Below are 18753 nucleotides of genomic sequence, written 5' to 3'. Positions count from 1 at the left end.
CATTCTAAAGTTTGAAGGTCATATATCAACCAGGGAGGAAGTACTGGCCCCCTCAAAGTTGACTACTTTAAATACATTTTTTTTTTTTTGGGGGGGGGGAGGTTGATACATTAACCTCGCCACTATTGATATTTTTACCTGGGCCCACAAAAAAGCTTAAATATCTTATGAACTATACCTATGCATTTAATTGTTTGAACACAAAATACCTTTGAAAGTGGTTTTGGTCGTCTAGAACTGATTTTATGGGCAGTATTTTTTCGGTTCTTGTCTTTGGGGGGCACTTCTCCCTCCCTGGTCGAGATAATGCTTAGAACATTAGAATGTTCTAGTAAATGTCCCCAATAGTATCTGTATGAACTTTTAGCTCTATACGTCAACTTTGAAGCGATTTGCAGCCAATCTTGCAAAGGGTAGAAGATTTGAGCAAAAGAAATATGCGCTAAAACCATTTTTAGATGTTGACACCTAAGTTTTGAATTTTTGATTTTACTGTACTTTTTAAATAATAGCGAAATTTTGTTTCTTGTTCTAGTAACGAAGAAAATAAGCCATTAATCATTAAATTCTGATAACTATAAGTGGGGTAAAATTGCTTTCAAAAAAGTTCTCATAAAAAAAACACACTGTACAAATAGATAGATATATATTATGCTGTCATCAATTGAAAAAAAAAAGATTTAACTTATCTCTTCATTTTTTAAATGACTTAAAAATACAAAATGATTGTCAATTACTTTACTGGTATCAAAGAGCTATTTATTAGATGAATTAAAGTACATATTTTTCGGCAACTTAATTTAAAACTATAATCCCTCCCCCCACCTCACAAAAAAAATTATTAAAGGAGAGTTGGATAATTTAAGATAAATTAATCTCTGTATTAAAATATATACTGTTGGTACGGTTATGTTCGAAAATGCGCCAACGACCTACTAGCCCCTGCAGAAGGCATAAACCTTTTGGTAGCCTAATCGTTGCATGGAGCTAAGCTTAACTAGCTACATTAAGCATTTAAGAACTCAACTTAACCCAAACTAACGTATTGGTGAAATCGTTATACAAGAGCAATATATCAGAGCTTTTTTTGTGTGTAGCTAAGGATCTTGTTATAGTGAAGCTTCACATAGGTCTCGGGATGGTTTTAGGCTATTTTATTTTAGATTTAAATCTTGGGATGGTTTAAGGCTATTTTACTTCCATCTCCTTACCCAATTTAATCTTACCCCTTGGAAGATAGATGCAAGGAGCGCAGCCGCTAGTAATCGATAAATAACCAACAAACCATGTGGTAGAATTTGTAGAGTAAATTTGCATACAATTTTCCCTTTGCGACGTTTTGGAATTGCGTAGAAATAGAAAGCCATGTATGTAGTAAGAGTTTTATTATGTTTGAAAGTTCAGGCAGGTTGTTTATATCAATATTCTTAGGTGTTCCATAGATTCTGCAGACGAGCCTGTTCTGGTACTTGTTTTTAAAAAATGATAAAAAAATGTCTTAAATCAACCAGAACCGCAAAAAATGAAATACAATTTTTTTGTTTTAAAGAATTACTAAAAATCTACCCATTGACAGACTTTAATCCTATAATATAAAGTAGTAAAGTTTTCTTTCTAAACCTAAAGATTCTGGTACTGGTGGTCCGAATTTATTGTACTTTTCAGGGAGGTCCTTGGGTGGTTTTTGGCTTATTTTTTACCCCCCTCACCCTCTCCTAAATTCTAATGACGTGTCAAATAGTAATGTTATATTTGAATACTAAAAAGTTAGTGGTATTTAATGAACGTCTATTTTTTCCACATGGAATCTTCAAAATAACAAGGGAATATATTTCCTTTAGTTTGTAAAATTAGATATTTTGGAGGGTTATTTATAATTCTTTAGTCAGTATTAATCAAAACAAAAGAAACAATAATATGTAAACATGATTATAATTAACTTATATTAAATCAATTTTAAGAATTCAACTTGAGTAAAAAATATATCATAATATGTAATACAAGGCTTCGCTGCCGCGTTAGGCCAAAATAAAGCTCACGAAGCCTTTGAAAAGTTTAAATATTTCAATATTTATGTGGACCATAATGTAATAGTAGTTATTGCTGACACATTTGACACATATAAAAGGTAAAGGCTTAAATTGTATGGTAAACGTCGACATGAAGTTTTACTTGTTAAGCTGCAAAACACAGTTTTGTTAGTTTTATTATGACTTTAGTCATATGTTCATTAAATAACAGCAAACAAGTTAACATGGATTGCAGAAACTTGTACTGAATAAATAAAATTATTTAGATATTATAAAAATGGGAGGAGGACTAGACGTGAAGCTTCCCGATGAAGAGGATCCTATAGTTCTTTCTCCACAACTAATTCTACAAGCTTTGAAAACTGATGTACAGGTAAACTAACTAAATAGAAGAGTTTAAAAATTTTGAACTTTCCCTCGAAATGCTTTGTCGAGGTCAGACTTCAGTTAGAAGAGCTCTTTATAGTGCCTATAAAAAGGGGATAACTTTAAAAACTTTTGGCGGAATATTTCCGAATTAAAAGGATAGTTTTCGTTGGTTGTATGTATATTACTGTAAATTATGTTATAAAGAGAGCCACACAGAGTTAGGACACCGCCGCAGGATTAGGGACCACCACTGCGCAGATAGTACTATATAGTCACTTTTTTGAAAAGCACAAAAATTTCAACAGATGCAATGGAAGAAGCTGTTGGAGAAGAAGATTAGTTTATTCTTTATTTAGGAAGATATTCCACTAAAACTACAGGAAGAGAAGATTATTTATTCTTTATTTAGGAAGATACTCCAGCAGAACTACAGGAAGAGGAAAGAGAAGAAGACACAGATTATTTCATTCAACATTCTTCTTCTATCAGGTAGTAGTCATTACGATCTAAAATACATACTTTAAAATCTCTTTACATATTACAATCCAAACTTTCACAAAACAAAAAAGATTAATACACAATTTGATTTAAAACCTTTAATAATTTGATAAAAAGCCTATGCAAGATCCCATATGATCGTGTAGGCTAGCTTATCAAACCCTTAATCCTAGTAAATTTTATAGGATTTGGCATTATAATAATAGTGAAAACACGTAATTAGAAATTAGTCTTTTTTTATAGTATTACACCTTTAGGTTTTATCCCACGCCCATAGATATCTTAAACAGTGTAATAAGGTTTTCAATTTCAGATTGGAATTCAAGAAAATTGTAAAGATAGAAAACCTTGAATCTTTAAGGTAAATTCAAATTGTTAGTGTATCTGAAGAGCAATCAATCATATAAAGCTAGGAAGTTTATTAAAACATATTTCGAATATAAAATTTATTATGCAAAAAAAGATTTTAAATATTAAATCCTAATTATGTTTAGAGGATTAACTCATCTGTTTCTGGATAACAATTTTATTGAAGATATAACAGGACTTGAGTCTTTAGTACATCTTGAATGGCTTGATTTAAGGTAATTATAACTTTTATAACACATCGCAAAAACTCTTATTGTCAAGAAAATTGTTCTCATTGTCTATAAATATTTATTTAGATCATGCACAGATTTTATTTATTTAGAGAGGGTAGGTGAACCCTCCCATGAGAATTTGCCTTTAAAGAGGTTACTCCCCCAGAGATTCAACTGTAAAAGAAGTAAACCTTGTTTTTTTACGTCCCCAAATCTGTATGAACCAATGTTTTTTTTTCCATTTTGTCTTTGTGTGTTGAGGCAACGAAAGAATAAATTTACTTTATTGAAAAAATTCTGATTTTATTTCTATTTTTAGTTTTAATCGCATCTCAGTACTGGAAAACTTGGATGCCCAAGTAAACCTGAAAGTTTTGGCGGTTTTCAACAATGAAATATCAAAAATAGAAAATATTGCACACATGCAAAAATTAGGTAAATAATAAAAAACTCCATAGAGCAGATTTAGTAAGTTTTTAATTTAATTTTTATGGACAATGCATTGAATATTTACATATACTAGTTATTGGTTAGTTGCGATATTGTAATGTTAATAAGAGTTGACATGAACACCAAAAATTCTATTCCTATATTCTAAATTTAGTCTTTATTTTCTAGAGGTATTAAGAGTTGGAAATAATAAAATCCACGACAGCAACGATATTATATATCTCAGAAAACTTAAAGCACTCAGAACTTTAAGTTTAAAAGGTAAGATATTCAAAATTAATTGATATATTCCACATATAAATATACAAAAAAATCTTAATGGAGTGTCAAAGCTACTTTGTAATTCTAAATGCAGTCAGCTCCGAAATCCGTAATTTACATTGGCATTTTTGTTGTTGTTCTTGTTTATTTTAATTATCAGGGAATCCTCTAGCTGAAGAGAAAGAGATAGATGGTTACATAGCAGCTTTCCTCCCAAATCTTGTCTACTATGAATTTAAAATGGTCGATGCTAAGCTCAGGAAGTCATACACTGAGAAGAACCAAGGAGAAATATTCAAGGTGAAAAAAAATAATTGTGAATATTTTTTAACTTGATATTTATAATTAGAATGCCAATCATGTTAAATACCCCTTTTAAAATCATGACTTCTATTGTATGTTGTGGGCAATGAACACAAAGGGAGGGGGGGGGGGGGCAATATGGAAGAAATGACTCACCAGGAATGTATTATGTCAGGACTAATTTATGTGTAGGTTGTTGGTAGTGAACAAAAAGACGAGATGCAGAAAAGACATGCACACAAAGAGTTTATGCTTCATCAGAAAGAAAGAGAAGCATTTATTGAGAAACTAAGGTAGTGAAAGCCTAAATTTATTTTGAATTTGTCTGTCATTGAAAAGGCAAAACTCTTTAAAGAGATTATCTATAAATTTTCACCTTTGGCTTCAGGAACCATAAGAGAAATGGGAGATAATTCAAAATAAATCATTTTAGGGGAAAAGATTTGCTACAACTGATGTTTTCTAAACATGTTGATGAGGAAGCCAAGATTGTAGCTATACAGTATGCCCCAGGTAGTTATACGATTTAAAATATATGCAATAAAGTGGCTTTGAATGGTGTCAAATTATCTCTTGATGTTAGGATATAGGTTTAAGTTCAGTGTAATGACAAATAGTTTTCCTACTTCCCCATTCCCCCTAAAAATACAGATTATATTCTGTCCTGGAAAATTTCTGATATGAATACTTAAGAAATATGATTATTTGATATTTTGTTTGATGAAATAAACCATAAAAAATATAATTTTAGAGGCAAAAGAGAAGTTTGAAGATGATTTTTTGACAGTAATGGATGAATTATACAACCTTGGTCTAAAAGAACTAGAGAAAAGGTTTTAAACAATTATTAATTATTATTAAACAGAAAAAGTTCTTCTTGTTTGCTCAGAGAAATATCAAATTCTAGTGTCAATGAAATATTTTATAGAATATTTCCTAGAAATAATCTATGGAACTAAAAAATATAACATATTTTCAAAATTTTTTGGCCAGGACCAAATTGGAAAATAACAAAAGATATTGGCATCAAAAATACAACTGTATATAATTAGACTCTTAAAAGTTACTTAACTTCTTTTTAATTGATAATCACCAAACCTACAAAGTAAAAAAAGTTTTGCAAATACTCAAGGCTAGAAATTGAAATGCATAGTTTGATCCTGACTATTGTTTATCTAATCAAGGAAATCTGAATTAGAGGATATAGATAGTGGTATCTTAGGTGCTAAGGAACAGATTGATAATGATGATATTCAATATGATGAAGCTTTTACTGAGGTGAATAATTGTTAAAATTCATAATTCTTAATGAAATTTCTCATAATCTTTCATCATAAGTAAGGAATTCTGGATAAAAATACCTACCTATTGTATTCTAGCAGCTAAATAATTTCCATCTTAGATAAGTGACAGAAAACTCTAAAATCCCATCTAAAGAAAAAGAACAGACTTCTAGTAGAAACCCTTGGAGAAATATATACTAATATCCTATATTCAGGAGAAGAATGAACTACTAGAGAAACTGACTGACATAGAAGAAACTCTTGGAAGTATACTAATATCCTATATTTAGGAGAAGAATGAACTACTAGAGAAACTGACTGACATAGAAGAAACTCTTGGAAGTATACTAATATCCTATATTCAGGAGAAGAATAAACTACTGGAGAACCTGACTGACATAGCAGAAACTCTTGGGGAAATATATACTAATATCCTATATTCAGGAGAAGAATGAACTACTAGAGAACCTGACTGACCTGGCAGAAACTCTTGGAGAAATGGATCCTGATTGTATCACTGAAACACAGGCAGCTGAAGTTGAAAATCTAAGGTAAAATAATTGTATAACTGCAAACCTAATTTATAAGTTATAAACACTTTTTCTTTTGATTATTTACATTCCTAGAGAGGAGTACAAAAGAAAATTGAAGATGTTGAGAAAAAAACTAATGGAAAATGAAATACTACTCATGAACAGCATTGAGGTAAATAAGTTTTAATGAAATTTCGATATAATACTTAATATTTAATTAATAGGATGTCAACGGGGGGTGGAAGGTAGGTTAGGGTTACCCCCCCCCCCCCCCACCCAACAAAAAAGGACATATTGGCATATGGAAAAAGGCTTAACCTTAACTGAACGTTCAAAAACCATTAACCTGAATTTGAAAAACTTCCCTTTTTAAGTTTAAATTTGTATCCCAAAAATCTAGGCTATGATTGAAGACTACGAAAATAAATTGAACTCAATGACGAAAGAATTTCTGGATAATTGTGGAAATCTTTTACAAAAAGCCAGGGATCTAGAGACTTTGTATTTCCATGTAAGTATGTTTTCTAGTCTTACAAGCTAAGCTTGTTTTTATAAAGCTTAGCTTATTTCTTTCTATATTTTCTTTATTTTCTCGCAGAAAAGTTGAAAAGAAAGCAAACTTATGGGCCTATTTTAATAAAATATAACAATTATTAGAAATCATCAACTGGAGTTTTGATTCTGTGCTATTTAAATGAACATAATTAAACTAGTCTAAATTAATAATTTTATATTAGAATTTACTGGACATAATTGACATGACCTCCAGTGTGAGGGCTGACTCGATGTTGGATATTGTTGCAATCTGTCATGATTTTCATCAGGTACATCTTGAGAAGGGAGTGGAAAATAAATATATTAATCTACAAACCTAGGGAGAGGCGGGACATAAGACTATATATTAAAAGTTTCTAGTCCTTTGAATACGTTCTTTTATTTGTTGACTTAAAACTTTGGGGAATTTTATTTGATCATGATTGGGTTGTATAAACCAACACTGGCCAAGATTTTTTAACAATAAATTAATCCACAGGGGGATTTAATTAACCACAATTGAGAATATTTTGGTTTTTAACTATTCTTTTATGTCATCCTTGCCACGAAAGGGACTAAACCCAAATGTTTTTGAAATTTCTAAGTCATATACAAAATTTCTTTGAAAATGCTATTAAAGGAGTTGGTAGACAGCAGGCAAAAAGATCTGAGACTGGCAGTCAATACATGGAGAGAAGAACATTTCAAACAGTTAAGAGATAAGGAATTCAACAGGTATACAATTTTTCTTAAACCTTTTAAATTCCACAATCAACATAATTTAACCATTGTTAATGTTGATTGAGTCAAACCGCTAAAAAGCTCAAATTGCTTGCTCAACAACTCAAATCTTTCGAGGAAGAAATTAAAGGAAACTTAATAAAATTTGTAAAATTTCGCTATAAATTATTTATTTAGTTATGTATGTTGCCTTTCTTCTTAAGCTTTAAAATACTTTAGGTCGCGAGCTCGAGTACTTGAAATATGTCAGTTTACCGACACAGTAGCGCAGCAACTTGAGGATATTGAAGTTCTGCCACCAGCTATTATACATGAAGAGGATGTATAATCTTTTTGCATAACTATTTCTATATCAATGTTTGGTTTATTTTTGTAATTCTTTTAACATGTTGTTTTGTGTTCTATATCTTTATACCAAGAATAAATGATGTTGCATTCTTTCTAATCATATTTTTTTGTTTTAAGATTATTGCTTATAACTTAATTTAATTATTTTATAATGATTATAAGAAGTCATACATGGAGAATCAGTCATAAAGAGAGAGAAGAAAAAGGAAAGAGAGGGAGAAGAGAGATAGAGATATAAAGATAAAGCAAGAAAAAGAAATTACATCAAGAATTGTTCATTGAATTGGGAATTCTAAGTTTATAAAACATACTTTAATTATTAAACTTCATTTAAAACAGCAAGAAAACATGAAAATGTTATTTTTAACAAATTAAATAATACAGTATCACAGAAATATCACAAAAAGGTAAAATAAAAAAGATACACTTAGAATTTTTAAAAGGACGGATAAAAATTTCAAAGTTTAAAGAAAAAGTTCAATAAAAAGGTTTTTTAAGAGTTTGGCTACTGAAGAAAATTATCCCACAATTAGATTGTAGATTAGGTTCAAGATATAATCAAATGAAATAAAGTAATATAATAAAATAATTTATGAGTTAGATATATCTCTAAAATTCAGTACGATTACATTTTAAAAACTAAGTAGTGTAAAATTTTGAGGTACTTTCACAAGTGCCTGTTGGGTATTAATAACCACACCCCCTCATTCTTAAAATAAAATTGGACATAAGGTTAAAAGGGTAGTTTATTCTATTATTTCTGACCCCTGCAGGTTTTTTACAGGCGATGCCTAGTAACCAACATAACCTTACCTGAACTGAAGTAAAGTAAAAACAAACGAACAAAAAACTACCCTCCACATCTTATTTTCAATCAGTTATCATTGCTTAACACGGACCTTTAGTGCATGAATGCGCAAATTTATGTTTTTAGCTTATCTTGATGAAAATAAAATACTAGAATTATTAAATTTAACTTAAATTTCATTATGGAACTTTCCTTTAAAATTAAATTTCTTTTGATTTAAAATCTAAGTACATTTTCTTTAATACACTAATTCTAAAAGTTTAACAAAATTGAAAAAAGCATATTTACAAAAACATATAACAAATATAAATAAGCAAAAAGCACAAAAGCTCGAAGATTAAACTAGCTCAAAACTGGATAAATAAATCTAAAGGCTTTAAAAAGGTGCATAGATAAAAAAAAAGATCACAGAAAGATCAAGTGCGCTTTTAATAGTAAAAATGATATGTACATTTTATTTCACTAAATGGCTTTTTAGGCATTATGCATAGTTTCTAGTCCAACTAATAAATAAAATATCAATTTATTGAGCTTAATGTATAAGATTAAAATACATTTTTTCTAAAAGTTAAGGTAACCTCTATTATGGTAAAAAGTTGAATTTATTCTTTTGTAAGTAAATACATTTATGGATTGCTTTGACACAATTGGTAGGTTTGTTAAATGCTTTATTTAAGTCACACTGCTAGTAAAATACACTTTAGTTTCCCTTTTCTTATAATTATCACAAGTTACATAGTTTTCAATAGTTAAATGGTAATTGCAATAATACATAGTAAATTTAAATTTAAGGCACTGATAGTTTGAAATGTTGAAATTTGTTGCCATAAAATTCCCAATGCCAAGTTTGGTTGGGAACATTATCACATTCTTCAAGGCTTAGTTCCTCCCCAGCCCCTCTCTCTCCGCTGGAAATACATAAATTCTTCTTTTTATTAAAAATCTGCCCAAGCCTGTTTAACTCCCACTCTCCAAGTCTGGCTCCATCTATTGGACAGGCAACCATTTGAACTTTATTCGACTTAAATATAAAAAAAAGTAAGCTTATGTTCAGGTTAAGCTAAGAAAAATATTAAAAATGACGTCTAAACAAATTAAACCACGACATTAACCACTGTATAAGACGCATTATAATTAAAGTCTAGCCTCAGTAACGAACACGTTGATAATAATAACCCTAATCTATAAATTTTATTCAAAACACCCTCAATACAGAAATTATGTACTGACTTATAGAGTACCTCTGAACTAAATCTTGCATACTGATGTGTATGATGATATGATCAAACGCTCTTCAGACAACCAACCTTTTGAGCGCACGAACTGTTTCCGGAAGTCATAATTATGTATGTTAATAAGTTGCGCCTGTTTTGGGCCAAAGCATTTCCCTACTCTAACTAATTATGTCGCACACCTGACATAGTAGCAGTAGGAACCATTTTAACGTCGGATCGAGTTTGGAACCTGTCATCTATCCCACAATGAGCGGATGCGTTACACTTACATGTTTTAGAGAAATAACTATCTACCTTTCCATAATCCGTAGATGCTGTGGCACACATGTATTCATTTCTTAACTCTCCTAGTTCACTGAGAGTGAAGTATTGAGAATCTCCTAGGAAGTTATGACAGGGATATTCACCAAGCACATATTGAACCTTCTTCCCAGCCTGAAATAAATTAAACACCCATTTTAACTAAGAACACTTAACTGATTTATTTGAAATCAGCTTATAAAACTATCATTTGCTGTATAAGAAAACATGATTTAGAGAGTATAAGAAATATCAATGAATATAAGGATTCCTAAGGAATATTCCTATAAATTTAACCAGTGAATTAACAAAATTAGACAAAGTTATTGCCAATTAAATAAAAGAGTTTCTGAGCTACTTAAAGCAAATAAAAAAAACTACCTGATCTCTTTGTAAATGATCAAAGCAGATATCATGTTGGTCCTCCTTCTTGTTTCTTATTCTTCCCCAGGCAATGGCATCCTCATCAAGGATGAATTTGTGCGAATATACGTTGTCCAAAAACCAGCGGAAAGATTTACATTGTAGTCTAAAGTATATATCATCAAGTTATTACACGGATAAGAAAAATATTAAACACACAGAAACTCATGTTTGTTAAGATCTTTTAAACGACTGGTCGTTCCACTGTTTCCAGGAATTATATTGGCAGAGAGGTAGGGGAAGGTAACCCCTCCCATTAGAATATTGTTTTCTTTTTAAAAATGTGGGGGGGCGGGAGGCTAGAAGGGTTTATACACTGCAGCCAAAAACAAATGTTAGAGAACATAAATCTATACTACAAACACACAAATTAATTCTTTTATAATCTTTTATTATTGTTAAAAGGTAAGGAGGTTTTAAATGGACGGTTTTAAAATCTTAAGTTAGCCATTAAGCAAAGAGTTGGAAAAATATATATTAATTGTTACCTTTCTTTGAGTTGAAATCTTTCAGTAAGATCTCCCACATTTTTGCCCAGTAAATCTTGTCGATGCATGTAGTAAAATCTTTTATAATCATCCATCCATACCTAGATATTTATATCTTTTCTTGGAAAAAAGTTATAGACTCAAAATTAAGAAAAAAGCACAAAATTTGAAAATTAGAAAGAGGTTTTCATTTCTATCCCTAATAAAATAAAATTATAGCTGTTTTCTAATGCAAAAACTGCCGTATAAGTTGGGTTGCATTTTTCCGGAAATATTTGCTTAGGTCTTAAGGTGTTTTTTCTTTCTACTTTCTATAATTGTCCTAAATTGAAATAAACGATATAGAAATTATTACCTCTGCCATTCTAACTGAATTAATTCCATGGCTATCTTCAGGTATAAAGTATGGATGGAAATCTCTGAAGAAAAAAATATCAAATTTCACATTGAATAGAATTCCGTAATACAAGTTTAATTACCATTAAACTTGCCCCTTTGTTTAGAATAAAGTTAGTTTTTACTTTATATACAGGCGTATATACCCAAGATAATGACTGGAAATTTTATATTTTTATATTAACTATTAAATTATCGTTTTTGAAATAGGACAGAGAGGCGCACAAACTTTCCACTTTTCATCCGTTGACAAAAACTACGGGCCGACTTTTTTTAGCCTCATGAATATCGAAAATTTCTGGGACGGATAGACACGTTCTGCTACTTATTGCTAAAAAAATTAAATTGAAATTTTTATACTAATTCAACCTACAAATTTAAAAAAAATAAAACATACTGACTAAAAAATTGAGATATAAGATATACCTGAAAATGTGACCGACATGGCTACAAGGATGAATTTCCATACTTCCTCCGCATCTAAAAAAAGGATTTTGCTGTTTTACCAGTTTGTTAATGTAATAAAGGATAAAAAACATCTGTAGAATGTGGGGAAATGTTCTACTAGAATGCCAAATAATATAGAGTATTTAGGATTAAGATAAAAAAGTTCAGTAATCGCTTATATTTTTGTAAAGCCGAAGCTGATAATAATTCAGAAATCCGCCGACATTTCAATTTTTATAAAGGAAACCGGAGCCAATTTGCTCTGCCAAATAGCCCGGCCCTGTTTTATATTTTCCTTATATTTTAAAATCTTAAATGAAACTGGATACCTCCAAATTCTAAATGACATCTCCAGATTCTCTCCACCCCAGCCTGCCATGCCCTCGTCATAAGCTCCAACATGGAAGAAGAACTTCCTGTCCATGGCAAACAATCCTCCAGCCATTGTGGCCGTCCGAGCTGGATCTGTTACCTTTCTAGTCTCTCTTATCTAAATTAGGTCTTTATTTAGTTTTACTTTTAAATTAGTTGAGACCAAGTAAGTTTATTATGTTATAAGTAGTTGTTGACATAAATAATATTTACAATACATCTTTAAATTTAAAACTCTGAAAAAAAAGAATAACAGAGAGAGAGAGAGAAAGAGAGAGGGGGGAGAGATACAGAGAGAGAGAAAAAAAAGAAAGTGATAAATTTAGATAGATAGAGAAAAGAGAGAAATAAAAAGATAATATCAATGGTAACCCTTTATGAAGTAGCTGCTCTACTTATGACTTACTTGTCTAGGTTGTGACTCCCATGTAAAATGTCCGCTCCAGGTGAAGCCTCCAACTTGTACATCTGTACCTCCAGAGCCATAATAGGATATGGAGGTAGCATCTATTCCATCAATCCTAAACATTGGAGCATGTATCAATACAAGCAATACTAAATTTACAATCTTATTTTCATGTAAAGTTAGAAAGAGATGTGGTTTCTCAAGATAATTTTCTAACTTTTCCGTCAGTTAATAAAATACTTGTTTAGACTTAAAAGTTAAGTTTCTAAGCAAATTTATCAACAACAGTTTTCTGCAATTCCTATGAATAAAGAAAATTCTAGAAAATTTTAACTGAACTAATTCTTGTGAAACATCTAATAAAAAAAAGTATGATTTTAAAAACTTTTCTTTATCTATATGTTTCATCATATAAAACTTTATCAAACCTTGGTATTTGAACAACAGTATTGTCATCCTTAATTCTCTGGGCCATTGGTTCATACCAACCTGCAAATATAAATATAATTGACAGTTATTTTAGCAAGTGGGCCAATCTCTTGTGGAAAGGCATATAAAGTTTCTTGTGTAAATGTTTCAAACAAAACGAATTCATAACATGGGCAGACTATTTCTTGCCTGTACAAATTTCAATACTATATATTTTAACGTAAGCATAAAGTTAATTATTTAAAACTCTTGTATAAGGTATTTTTAAAATTTTTCTTTTGTTGAAAACTATGGTTTGATTCCTCAATGTAGAAAAAATTACCAAAGAATGAATATTGTGTATACAAAATATAAAATAAATTTTGTAATACCTTTTGTAGCTTCACAGTGAGAATCTAGGAACACCAATACATCTCCAGAAGCCACCTTGGCTCCAGCCAACCTTGCACGAATTAAACCCTGCTGGGTGGCAGTACGGACCATACCAACCTAAAAAAAACTCAATCTAGAAATTTAATTACTCCTGTTGCGATTGGGAAATCTTTATTAAATAAACTTTGATATCCACTTAAATAGTCCATATTGGATAACATATTATTCGATATAATTAAAATGTATTACATGTACGTTCTGTAATCTGATGATTATGACAATGTATTATTTCTCAGCTGTTACAAAAAATTTTGATGATTTAATATTACAATAAGCATTTTTTCTTAACTCCTTCCGTTTCTTGCTCCTCGTTCTATTTTTTGGGTAAATTATTTTAATATTTTTGAGCTTTGCTACTTATGAATATTGTCATTCTTGATTTAAGGTTTGTTTTACATGTAAATATATTTTTAGATAAACGTTTTAAAAAACTCCTTAAACTTAAATATAAAATTCACCTTTGTTGGAAATCTGTATTTGATATAGGAAGGCAGAATATCTGTAATTTCTGTTTGATTACTGGCATCATCAACCAATATTATCTATAAAAATATTATTAAAGGTTGGACAGCACTTTATATTTTTGATATAAATTAACTGATAAAATTGGTAATATTGATTGCTAGAAACTACACTTGGAGAATATTTTATTGAAATACTTTCAGTTACAAAGTAATTCATTCAATTGGCATTGCTTTTTTCATCGAGGTGATTAATTGAACAGTACCACTACTATGTACTATCAAACTCTGGTCTTTTGATTAATTTTATGTAGATTTTTTTTATAAATTATATAGTTTTTTATTTCTATCAAATGTACCGAAGCAGTTTAAAATTCAAAATCGTTACACACTTCAAAGGGATTCTTAGATTATTATTTTATCTTATTTTTAATATTAAAGAGATTAATACATATAACACATACCTCATGTAAAAGATTTGGTTCTGTTCTATCTAAAACACTCCAAACAGTTCTTAGCAAAGCAGACAGGGCCTCATTGTTGAAGATTATAATAACTAAAAAATAATATATTAGTATTTTGAGATAATTAGATTCTTAATCCAATAGAAAAATAAATGTTTCTAAATATACATTTTCCATTCATTAAAAAAATGTATTATGAATATCAGTATTCAGTATACTTTGTGTGAGTTTAGGGACAAGTTCTTAATATATTACAAAATATAAGAAAAATATATACACAAACAAATACTGAATGATGAAAAAGTTGCTAATTGCTTGATTTTATATTGTGATTTTTAAAAATTCTTTTTATATTTCATAGGTGTGAAAATGACAATAAAACTGTGTTTATGACAGTGCAGTGGTAAAGGTGTAATTTTGACATTTATAAAAAAAAATTGGCAAAAGTACAACAAAAAACAAATTGACAAAAACACATCCACTATTTGTCAAAACCACAGTGCTTGTATTTTTGCTCGTGGTAGAAGTGGCAGCACCCCTTGTTTTTACCTGAAGCTGTGGGTAAATCATCATCATACTCGATACTTTGGCATTTAGATAATCTTTTGTCTGTCAAGCTTCTCCATAAGGATATTTGATCACTTGCTACCTAGATAGATAGTTAGAAATTAGACAGATATTACATTCATCACTATAAATTCAGCGACAATATTAGATGATATAGAGTAAGGCTTACTATACTGCATATTTTTAATATACTGCGCCCCTAGTATATATGAATCTGTAGAAGATGGGACTATCTAATTTTTAAAATAAATTAAACAAAAACCACCCCAAAACCTATGTGAAGCCTTCCTAAAATGGAAAACTCAATCGATTCAATGGTCATTGAAATCCTAAGCTACAGACAAAATCTTACTACTTTATATCATAGGATTAAAATGAAAATCGTGTACTAAGTACCTTGTTGAAAGCCCATCTTTTCTTAGTTTCTTGTGCCAGCTCCCTGTCTTTGGCAGACAGATGGACACCGCCACCTTTCTCACCCAGGCCGTCAACAAAGCCAGCCTCAAATGCCCTTACTTTCTCTGGTATGGAAGTGTCCTGGGAAAGTAAAACAAGTATAAATGTTGATACAAAGTATAAAGTTTATAACTTTTTAAAATTAATAAATAATTATTTTCAAATTTTATTTCAAAAGCAAAAAATCCTCCAATGGTAATTGTTGGTTAAGAAAGATACATATACCTCATTTCTACATATTTAAATTGATTATAAATTAATTTCATGTATATATCATTGTCCATTACATAATACCACCTCTTTATTTGCGTCTGTATTTACCTGTTTGAAATCTGTATTTCTAAAGTCACCATTCCAATCCCCAATAGCAACAAATTTTCCATCCTCTCTGCCAGGCACTGTTTCTTTTATTTTATCTAAATAAAAATATGGATTTTATTACTCTATACTTAACTAAATAAAAGCTTTTTGAGGGATGGGGTTTTAGGGGGTTGATTACAAATACTATTTTAATGTAAATGTGCCCCCCGTTGTGCAAATTCCGTTTGTACGGTCGAAGACCATTGTAAAAATCTGTTTTACCTGGAACTTTGTTAATCCAACTATTTTCAGCAACAACAAGATTATCTTTATCTCGAGGGTTAAAAACTTCATTTTCTTCTACTTGATTTACAAAATCTAAGATGCATGTTTTGAAGATTGTTTTAAAAAGTTTAGACTATTGCTCCAGAGAAAACTTTAGAGAAATTGTGGGAGCTTTTTCTTATAGTGTCTATCGGGTACTGAAAACGCCAACCTCTTAACCTACGGACTTCCCTGTACCCAATATAATTTAACCTAACCTGACTTAAAGAATAATTACAAAATAAGGGGGGGGGGGTCTGGGTCTGTGCTCAAAAATAACTTTTAGTGAAATTGCCAAATTTTGAAAGAGTATCTGAAAAGCATGTAAGAATATCATAAAATTATAAAATTTATTTTAGCGTAAATTATGCAATATTCGAAAATATTTTCAGCTATATTATCAGCTAATTAAACAATGATATCAAATAAAAAAATAATACAAAATCAAAAGATGCAGTCATGTAAGTAAGGGAAAAAATGACCATTGAAAAGCTTCAACTTTATCAATTTATCAAAACATCTTTCCTTTTCTATCTGCTTTGAAATGTTGTGGAGGATTAATATTGTTTATAACATCAACTGTATCTTTATCTAATTCTATTTCTTCCATATCATTCATTGCGCTACCCCTATAATAAATAATAACTTATTAGATGTTTTTATTTATGAAGCTACTCTAAAAACCATTACAAATATATGCTTAACAAAAGTATTCATTTTTTAAAAACAACGCAATCATCCTTTTGTATTATTTCTATTAATATTTTTGTCATTTTTTTAGGCTTTTGCAGAACGTTTGCTCTTTTAAGTTAAAACATTTTTAACACGCAAATAATCAACTTTATATTTTTTTATTGTAGGGTAGACGGGAGAGTTCTTTGTGTATTGCCTATTTAAAAAAAAAACAATATGGAAAATACCCCACTGAGCTGGATCTTTAAATCATTTCAATGGTGCGCTAAATCGGGATGCGCAAAATTTAGCGCACCATTGAAATGATTTAAAGATCCAGCTCTGGTAAATTTTAGTGTATGCACATTTTGTTTCAACGAAATGGACACATTCTAAACAATGACGTTCAAGGGTGGGGGCAATGGGGTGTTTACCACCCTCTCAAACATTGAACCCCTACCTCCCTCAAAATTTTAAGAAATACATTGGATTACCCCCTCCAATCTTTGAATACCCCCTCAAAATAAAATCTTTAATATCATTTATAATTAGATTTTTCAAAAAATTTGTTTTAAAAAGATTTCCATTATTTGTTGTAAAATTTGTATTACAAATCTAAATAACTTAAGTCTACCCTAGCTAGGTTAAGACATATTACCACAAGTGGTTTGCGTGCGTCTCATATGTTATATGCGTTCAATTGCTACTATATTATTTCATATTATAAAAAACACATTATTAAACACATTTTTTTTATCATAAGAACAGCTATTTTATAACAATAATCCGTTCGTGTGTCACTCTATCCTTGAAGGTAAGATGTTGAGATTGCTTAATGTCTCTTAAATTATCTAATTTTATACCTGATATATTCTTGAAAAAAAATACAGTGGGATATTAAAACCATTACCCCCCCCCCCCTCCTTCTCTAAGACGTCCTTAAAGTACTTGCAGAGTAGCCTTGCAACTTAAAAAAAAAAACATATAACTTACCCCAAGTATGAAAATATTATGAGGAGCATGGCTATCACATAGATAAAGACCAGCAATAACCGGATGAACCCAAAGTTGTATCGCTGCCGCAGCCCAAAAAACTTCAGTCTTATGTTAGACAACATTTCTATTATTTATTTGGTAAGTTGTAAAAAATGTAGTGAATACTGGATGTATATTATTATGGTATATTATAATTTCATCTTTTTAACAGGTGTGCTTAAAATTTACTGTGCTTCAGAATTATACATTTTTTTCTCTAAAACTTTTTTCTACATTGTGTCTGAAAATACAAATAATTAAACACTTACATAGGTATTATGATACAGGGATATAAAAACGAGAATAGAATTTTGTTTTTGCTTAAAGAAAAAACTGCTGAAATAATATTTCATTTATGGAAGATATAAAATCATCCCCTGCTTTGAAAAAAAACACTCACCAAGTTTGTGACAGAATTTTAAACCAGAGGCGTACAAATCATCATCAATTTGATTTTAAGAGGCAGGGCCGGGGGGGGGGGGGGGTAAAATGTCGCGCGAAGCTCGCAGCAAATTTTGTTTAACCATCCAAAATTTGCTTGGGGGGATAATTACACCCCCGGAAATCTGTTGGCAGGGGTAAATTTTTTTACCCCCCCCAAAAAAATAAAAATTACCACCGGGGTAATTTAATAATGTAAAAAGGTACCTACCTAATAATGAAATACTATTAAATATCTAGGTGTAAAAATGCGCGCGAACCCCAAGGTAGGGGTAAATTTTAAATGGGGGAGGGGGGTAATCACCCCTTTACCCCCCCCCCCTTGGACGTCCTTGTTCAGAAGGTTGTTAAAAATCATAAATAGGG

At 30.5% G+C, this 18753-nt stretch overlaps 2 protein-coding genes across 2 annotated transcripts; one reads left to right on the top strand and one right to left on the bottom strand.

The window, feature by feature from the left end:
• The first annotated feature begins 2163 nt into the window (after positions 1-2163).
• On the top strand, positions 2164-8028 carry LOC145317108 (dynein regulatory complex subunit 3-like). Its single transcript, XM_080158015.1, has 17 exons — positions 2164-2403; positions 2809-2888; positions 3211-3258; positions 3392-3481; positions 3798-3913; positions 4097-4189; positions 4350-4489; positions 4685-4785; positions 4926-5005; positions 5244-5325; positions 5677-5770; positions 6220-6326; positions 6402-6480; positions 6709-6819; positions 7046-7132; positions 7483-7577; positions 7803-8028. Exons 1-17 carry the CDS (start codon positions 2308-2310, stop codon positions 7909-7911), a joined length of 1608 nt encoding a protein of 535 aa, XP_080014141.1. The 5' UTR covers positions 2164-2307; the 3' UTR covers positions 7912-8028.
• Positions 8029-8274: 246 nt separating this feature from the next.
• On the bottom strand, positions 8275-18189 carry LOC145317098 (putative N-acetylgalactosaminyltransferase 9). The gene is made up of 18 exons (XM_080158005.1): positions 17905-18189; positions 16767-16868; positions 16198-16295; positions 15937-16031; positions 15556-15696; positions 15142-15241; positions 14593-14684; positions 14126-14209; positions 13607-13724; positions 13235-13295; positions 12807-12921; positions 12358-12518; positions 12008-12061; positions 11541-11604; positions 11186-11286; positions 10656-10803; positions 10269-10409; positions 8275-9760 (listed from the first exon to the last, which is right to left on the bottom strand). The coding sequence occupies exons 1-18, from the start codon at positions 18027-18029 to the stop codon at positions 9527-9529; spliced, it is 2034 nt and encodes a 677-aa protein (XP_080014131.1). The 5' UTR covers positions 18030-18189; the 3' UTR covers positions 8275-9526.
• Between the last annotated feature and the right edge of the window lie 564 nt (positions 18190-18753).

This window comes from Acartia tonsa, chromosome 1, assembly GCF_053477335.1.
Source record: "Acartia tonsa isolate MP-2025a chromosome 1, ASM5347733v1, whole genome shotgun sequence".
NCBI classification, from domain to species: Eukaryota; Metazoa; Arthropoda; class Copepoda; order Calanoida; family Acartiidae; genus Acartia; species Acartia tonsa.
The sequence above is the reverse complement of the archived record's forward strand: the minus strand, read 5'-3'. Positions and strand labels throughout refer to the sequence as shown.

Bases quoted from the DNA above. Each gene is read 5' to 3' on its own strand.
- LOC145317108 (XM_080158015.1), top strand. From the start codon at position 2,308: ATGGGAGGAGGACTAGACGTGAAGCTTCCCGATGAAGAGGATCCTATA. The intron at 3,914-4,096 runs GTAAATAATAAA...TTTATTTTCTAG, and splicing joins TGCACACATGCAAAAATTAG to AGGTATTAAGAGTTGGAAAT. The intron at 7,133-7,482 runs GTACATCTTGAG...ATGCTATTAAAG, and splicing joins TCTGTCATGATTTTCATCAG to GAGTTGGTAGACAGCAGGCA.
- LOC145317098 (XM_080158005.1), bottom strand. From the start codon at position 18,029: ATGTTGTCTAACATAAGACTGAAGTTTTTTGGGCTGCGGCAGCGATAC. The intron at 14,210-14,592 runs GTATGTGTTATA...ATATTTTTATAG, and splicing joins AACCAAATCTTTTACATGAG to ATAATATTGGTTGATGATGC. The intron at 10,410-10,655 runs GTAGTTTTTTTT...AATTTATTTCAG, and splicing joins ATCATTTACAAAGAGATCAG to GCTGGGAAGAAGGTTCAATA.